The sequence below is a fragment of the Acomys minous genome (genome assembly GCF_964271855.1).
Source record: "Acomys minous genome assembly, chromosome: 15".
NCBI lineage: Eukaryota > Metazoa > Chordata > Mammalia > Rodentia > Muridae > Acomys > Acomys minous.
The window spans coordinates 92,004,064-92,011,824 of record NC_140497.1 but is presented as its reverse complement, the minus strand read 5'-3'; the positions used below and the strand labels follow the sequence as shown (position 1 = coordinate 92,011,824).

The following is a 7,761-nucleotide window of genomic DNA, read 5'->3' as shown; positions in this document are numbered from 1 at the left end:
GACCTGTTGGCACTCAGAGGAAGGATAGCAGGTTACTAAGAAGAGACTTGATACCCTATGAGCATATACAGGGGGAGGAGGTCCCCCTCAGAAACAGTCATAGAGAAGGGGAATAAGGGGAAAATGGGAGGGAGGGAGGAATGGGAGGATACAAGGGATGGGATAACAACTGAGATGTAATATGAACAAATTAATTAAAAATTTTCAAAAATAATAAAAAATAGAATTATCTTTGCATTCACTTAATATTTCTGTGTTTTTTTTAAAGTTATGTGTGCTTTCAGTCCAATCAAGTTAGCTAGGAGGAATTGTTGGATATAAGCTTAAAAGTCTTGCCTATATCCAGGAATGTTTATAGGTTTTGCATTGAGTGCACAAATTGTTTTGTGAAAAGTGTACATTTAATATTGTTTTCTAGTCATGGATTATATTTACTTGTGTCTTTTTATTCTTCATTGTTTACAGTTTACCGTGTGGATATCTTCATCTGCTCATATAATGTATTTTAAAATATTTTATCTTTTTAATGTTACTATAAATATGACTATTTTCTTAGTTTTGTTTTGATGGTTTTGTTTTGTTTCGTTTTTAACCAATGGAAAGAATGGTAATTTTTTAAATTAATTGCTTGATTTACTTTACATCCTGGCCACAGTTTCCCTTCCCTCTTCTCCTGCTAGTCTTTTCCCTCTACCTCCTCTCCCCCTGCAATTCCTCCTCCCTCCTTGGCGTATCAAGTTGCATTAAGACTAGGAACATCTCCTCTTTGAGCTTAGAAGAGGCAGACCAGTAGGGTGAAAGAGACCCAGAGGCAAGCAACAGAGTGAAAGACAGCCCCTGCTCCCACTGCTTGCAGTTCCACAAGAAAACCAAGCTACATCAATGCTACATACATGCAGAGGACCTAGGTTAGTCTCATGCACACTCCCTGGTTGGCGGTTCCATCTCTGTGGACCCCTATGGGACCAGGCTGACTTCTGTTGTGTCAAGCTTGAAAATAGATACACACACACACTCTCTCTCAAACATATGAATGGATGGATGGATGGATGGATGGATGGATGGATGGATGGATGAAAAATATGTGACTAAATGACTACAAAAATTTTAAGGATAGAGCTATTGATAATGCAATAATCACATCTTTGGTATGTATTCAGAATCCTCAAGACATACCAACATGCACATTATATCATCTTTCACAAGAGTCAAGATGAACAAACAACTTTAATGTATCAAGAAGTTAGTGGATAAATAAAATATGCCATATACACAGACTTAGATATTACTCAGCATAAGACAATAAGGAAAATACCACATGACTGGCATAGATAAACTTGGAGGACACTATACAGACTCAAGTAAGCCATCTCTAGAGTGATACTAAACATCTCCATAAACATATGATAATAAAAATATTTAAACTCAGAGAGTAGGATGGTGGTTTCTGGGTATGGATGTAGAGTTGATGGAATGTGGAGATGATATTTTAAAATTTTAATTTTCAGTTATGACAGATGAAAATATTCTAGAGAGATACTAGATCACTGTGCTTATAGTTGACACTATTATGTTATACATTTAATTTTGCGAGGAGAGTAGATTTATTGCAAAGTACACTAACCAAAATTTTTTTAAAAACTAATAACAAAACTAAACTGGGAGAAGAAACTTTGTAGCTGTAGTTTCTTGTTACCTTGACCATGCTAAGACTTGCATGGATGTGTACATGTAGCAGAACATATGAAGTTATGTTTTAACTATGTGCACTTTCTTATATATCAATTCTGCTTCAATACAGCTGCATAAAAGTAGTGAACAACTTAAGAATGAGAGCACGGCAGTCTGTATAGAGCAACCTATTTGTTACAGACTCTCTCTTTTATGCATGGTGAGAATATAGTAGCAGATATGAAATTAGCATATATAAAAAATAGGAAGGAGCCCAGTCCCAATAGAGACTTGTACAAGACTCTCCCTAAGATTCAGAGTCCGTTGTGACAGAGTAGGTAGAAATACGTAGGATCTGGACAATCAGGTAGCTTGCTGTGTGATCAAAAGCTAAACTGATGTAATCTCACCAAAATGATCGCCCAAAAAGAGCTCAACAAAAAATGTCACCAAAAGGCATGCCAGAGAATTGGAAAAAAAACCATGAGGCTTCAACCACACACAAAAAAACCTTTAAGCAAAGGAGGAAAGCTGGGCACAGGAGAAGTGGTCATCCTCAGGGAAGATCACACCAACTGGTTGTCCAGTGTCAGCTCGTTAGCCTTGAAAACATACATGCAAGTAACATTGTATGTTCTGAGTAGGTCATATTTAGGAATATATATATATGTATACACTTACACTTGGATGCATGCAATAAATAAATACTGAGACAAAGACACAACAACATGAGTGAAAATGGAGAGGTGTATATGTAAGGTTAGGGAGGGAGCAAAGGGAAAAGAGAAATGTAATTATATTGTAACGCAAAGGTAAAATTAAAACAACAGAAAACGGGAAGGAGAAGAAGCTGTGAGAGAAATGCACAGTGTGCCCCGTGCACAGAAGCCTTCCTTCTCCTCTGCTCAGCTCAGCAGGAATTCCAGCGTCTTCTGTCTTTCCTACACTTCCAATCGGTTAGATTGTATTTTCCTTCACTTCTGTCTATTTTCTATTTTTATTTGATAACCAATACTTCTTTTGAGGCACGGTGTCTCTTTTGTATCTCTGGCTGTCCTAGGGCTCACTCTGTAGACCAGGCTGTCCTTTAACTCACAGAGATTCGTCTGCCTCTGCCTCCCAACTGCTGGGATTAAGGCTTGCACCGCCATGCCCAGCCCACATTTTTTATATACTACAGTGAACAAGCCTTGTCAAAAGTAGACTGGGAAACCTGAAATGAAGACAATAAAATTATCAAAGACATAGTACAGTATAGAGTACTAAATCACCCCCTTTGGTAAATCACCCCAGAGAGGATTAGCCCAGAGACTCAGGTTATTCCCTCATTTAAGAAAAATGTTATTAAAAATATATTATTGCTCATTTATTTGAGTAATAACTATAAGTAGAAAAATCTGACAAGCATGAAATTATTGTTTTTCTAGTATTTTATTTGAAACGGTATTACATCCACTCCCCTCCCCCTTCCCCCTATGAAAATGGCAATTAATTAATTATTCTAAATGCTATACTATATTTTGGTTGTTTAGACTAAATAAATATAATTAAAATCACAATAAATATAAAAATATTCTAAGGACATTAACCTGCAAAAATAAATATTTTCCTATTAACTTGGTATCATCACAATATATAGAATCTATTTTGAAACTTTAAGTTGGCTTTTAGTAAGTTTTATATTGTTTCATGTTCAGTAAAAAATTAATATCTCCCCTTTCCTTTTAACATTGTAGTTTGTTTTTTTTTCCATGTTTTTCTTTTTTGAGAACTTCATACTTAGTGTCTGTTTATATACAGGTAATTCCCATTCTCTTAATCCTCAGTTTGCACAACCATATCCACTGGAAATGGCGAGAGTCATAAAGACTGCACATCTTCCTGAAAAAGCTCCAGCAAGCTGAGTGTGTGGCTACAGTTGCTATCCTTCTAGCTCTTTGGAGTTTTGATGTCTGCTTGTTGCATTCTTGGGGACTTGCTGCACTATGGTTCATTTTATGTCTTTTCCTGAGAAGATTGTGTCCGTGTCTTTGTCTTTTCAGGAAAAATCCTAAAATTAACTTTACCTGGTTACTATTTGGAGATTATTAAGCACAGACAAAGACATAGGTGATGCGATTACTCTATGAATCTTTTTAGGATATTTGCCTCCCAAACAAATTCAAATAGTGCAATTGGTGCATGATTAACACAGACAAATGACAAACTCTGGCTGGCCAGGAGACTAGGTTACATACTCAAGGTCTCTCTCTTTTTCTAGGCTTATAGATCTCTGAAAATGTAGTTTAAAGGTCATACAGGGTATACCTCTGAAGGAACAAGACTCAGTAAATAAGATAGACTGACTAAAATAAAACTTTTACTACTTTATAGCTTGATGTTAAACATGTATGCCACAGACAGAATTCTGCCTAAAAATGAGCAAGCTGGGATGCAGGCAGAGTAGATGGCCAAACTCTGCCAAGACAGGGTAAAGCAGGTCCTCCATAGTTCCCACCTCACAAATATGTCTGTCAGATATACTTGACCAGAAGGCTGAAGATGATGCTCCAATGTTATAGAGAGTGTTGGGTGACTGTTTGGGCACCAAACTGTCTCTGTCATTTTTTTTTCATTTAGGAAGCTGCTATCTTGCACTTCTGGTTTACTCAGGTAATTAAGTTTTATTCCTTGTCAAGTCAGCGTTTTTGAGGCAAGTTTTTTTCTCACAAGATCCTTAAATGCTTGTTTCACCTGCTGGTTCCTTAAAGCATAGATAAAAGGATTCAACATCGGGGCGACAGAGGTGTTGAGCATAGCCACCCCCTTTGTCAGAGCAACTCCAGTCTTGGCAGACGTTTTCACATACATAAAAATGCAGCTCCCGTAGGATATGGAGACAACAATCATGTGTGAGGAGCAGGTTGAGAAGGCCTTTTCCCTTTGTTTGGTTGAGGGAAATTTCAGAATAGTCCGGAGGATGTAAAAGTAAGAGAGAATTATCAGCATCAGCGTGGTCATAAGCGTGATCAAAGCCAATACAAAGATCATGAGCTCTAGCGTGCTTGTGTCCGTGCAAGATATCTGCAGCAAAGGAGCAGAGTCACACGTGAAGTGGTCGATAACGTTGGAGTCACAGAAATCTAGGTCTAAGCCCATGACCAGTGGAGGAAAAACTACCAAGAATCCTGCCAGCCAGGAGCTGATGATGAGCTGGTAGCAGATCTTGGTACTGATGATGGTTGTGTAGTGGAGGGGCTTGCAGATTGCCACGTAGCGGTCATAGGACATGGACACCAGAAGGAAAAACTCTGTCAAGCCGAGGAAGATAAGGAAAAACAATTGTGCCGCGCAAGCATTATAGGAGATCGATTTGTCCCCAGTTAGGATGCTGACCAAAAACCTAGGGTTACAGACAGAAGTGAATGAAATTTCTAAGAAGGAGAAATTCCTGAGGAAAAAATACATGGGGGTCTTCAGGTGGGAATCCAGCAGAGTGAGTGTAATGATTACTAAGTTTCCAGTGATGCTCAACATGTATGTGAGAAACAGAAAAATGAAAATGACAACCTGAAGGTCAGGATCATCTGTCAGGCCCAGGAGGATGAAGGATGTCACAGAAGTTCTGTTTCGCATCTCTGATGGTTTGTCTCCAACAGATCTAACTGATAAAACCAATGCAGAAAACATGGAAACCAGCACATGAGCCACAACACAAACATACATCTCCTCCTGCTCCCTCTCCCTCTCTGCCTCCCGTTTGTCTTTCTGTCTCTTTGTGCGTCTCCGTGTCTCTCTCTGTACTCATCTCTACCTCTGTCTTTCTGTTTTACACTATCTACATTTGTATCTCATCTTAAAAGGCACATTTTCTAGTGTCTAAAGCCAGATTGTTCTGTTTTACCCTCTCACCACCTATTACATTTAATATTCTATAACATAATTGAGTACAAGTTCTTCTAATATCTCATTATTGACATCGTTATAATCCTTTTCTATGTCATCTTTTCTATAAAAAAAAGACCTTGATGATTGTGAAATATCAACAATCAATTTAATTATGTACAGGGATAGACTAAACATCAAACTTGAAAAGTAAATGATGTAGCTTCTATCAATATTTTCTTAACAAAATAATAAAATTAACCAATGTCATTATATTTTGTATTTTAAATGATTAAATAATATCCCTTTTAAAAATACACAATAAAGTTTGTCTCCTTGTACTACTGAAAATCTTACATTTTCGACCTTCCTTCTTATCTCTGAAATAGTCTTCTCATTAACTTTAATTAACATAGCATTTGTTGCTGATATGCATAAAACGGCTAATTTTCTTTGAAATTTAGGTAAGCATCAAACAGCATAAACAGAATGTATTTTGACATCATGTACCAATAATTGACAACTTATATATACAGATATTCTATTATGCTCTTTAGAACTATTTTTTTTCGAGACAGGGTTTCTCTTGTAGTCTTGGCAGCCCTGAACTCATTTTGTAGACCAGCCTGTCCTTGAGCTCACAGAGATCCACCTGCCTCTGCCTCCTGAGTGCTGAGATTAAAGGCATGAGACACCACTGCTCAGCTTGGTCTTTGGAACTATTTTAAACAGCTTTATCAGTAACATAAACTTGACTTCATCAGTCTAAAGTATAGATGTTCAAATAGCAAGGAAATGTGCCACATTATCCATATTTAAAAGCTAGAATGTCTCTTTAATACATACATATATATATATATATATATATATATATATATATATATATATAACTTGTAAAGTTTTCAAGTATATATATATATATATATATATATATATATATATATATATATATATATATAAACATCTCTGAATAGAATTGTATGAGAAAACAATAAAGCTGAAAACACTGACCAGAAACAAGATGAAAATACTCACTAATTTAAAGCATTAATACTTAAAGTGAAATTTAAACACAGAGTAATATTCTTAGTTCTCTTAAACCAAAATTCGTACCATATAGCCCACGGAGAAATCAGTGCACATGTCTCTCCTTCCACAAAAGATGAGCATCTTCTCACAGCATCCCTGGTGTTTAATCTCAAAATGTGCAGTGAGACATCTTCTTCGTGTGCTTCCCAGTACCATCCATCTAGGATCCTGACACATTGCTTATAATATCTTAACAAAACATCTCTGGATGGGAGTTTTGTTGCTAAAAAATTATTCAGATTATTCTAATTTCTCCCATGGGGACATTGCCATTAAGTTTTCCTAAGTAATATGTAAACAAGGCACTTATACCATGTTTGCAACACACAACTCCAAAGTTACTCTACAAAACATGGGAATGCATAATAACAGGACACTAGTGTATTACAAATACAATACTTAATTCCAGCAATCATATTTAATTAGTTGATTATGTGACCTGCATCCCAGGAGATTGCAGAACTTATCTGAAAGGAGTGTCCCAGGCAATTTTGAAGAGATAGATCTAACAACAACAAAATAGTTATCTTTTCACATTGATTTTCATAGGATAGTTTTTCAATAGGCTACAACCCACTCTGAGTTACCCTACAGTAACTCAGTTATGAGCTTTTTAAGGCTATGGCTTTCTGTGAGAGGCTCCATTTCACACGCAGCCTTTGGCTCCATTTTCAGGGTGGAGGATAATTGTGGCATAGTGACACAAAACATGTGCTATCCTCAAGACAAGAGGATATTAGTTTAAAACTTTAAATCAAAAGTACAGTAGAGGTCTAATGAGAAAACACAGCTGGCCATGAACGAGCTTTGTAGCCACAGATTGACTTAAAGTTATTACCTCCTACCCTCACTGCTGAAGTTCTAGGACTGTAGGCAGAGCCACTGTGTCTTGTTCAATATATTTTCCCATAGTTTTGGCATAGTTACTTTTACATATGTTCTATTTTTAATTGAGAATTTGTAGTAAATAATATAATTTTGAGGTCCTTTATGTATTTGTCCAATCTGATGTTTTTGTAGGGAAACATGATACATCATATTACTAAGTTCCCTCAAAATCAGATATCTTCCTGTTTCTTATCTTGACATAACCTACTTTCCTTTTTATACTATTAAGTCATGTATAGAATTTTTTTA

General features: G+C 36.5%; 1 protein-coding gene across 1 annotated transcript; it reads right to left on the bottom strand.

Annotated features, from left to right (window-relative positions):
- Positions 1-4,344: 4,344 nt before the first annotated feature.
- Positions 4,345-5,295, bottom strand: LOC311584233 (olfactory receptor 6C76; the record flags this gene model as incomplete). The annotated part of the gene is made up of 1 exon (XM_084758334.1): positions 4,345-5,295. Exon 1 carries the CDS (start codon positions 5,284-5,286, stop codon positions 4,345-4,347), a length of 942 nt encoding a protein of 313 aa, XP_084614460.1. The 5' UTR covers positions 5,287-5,295.
- Between the last annotated feature and the right edge of the window lie 2,466 nt (positions 5,296-7,761).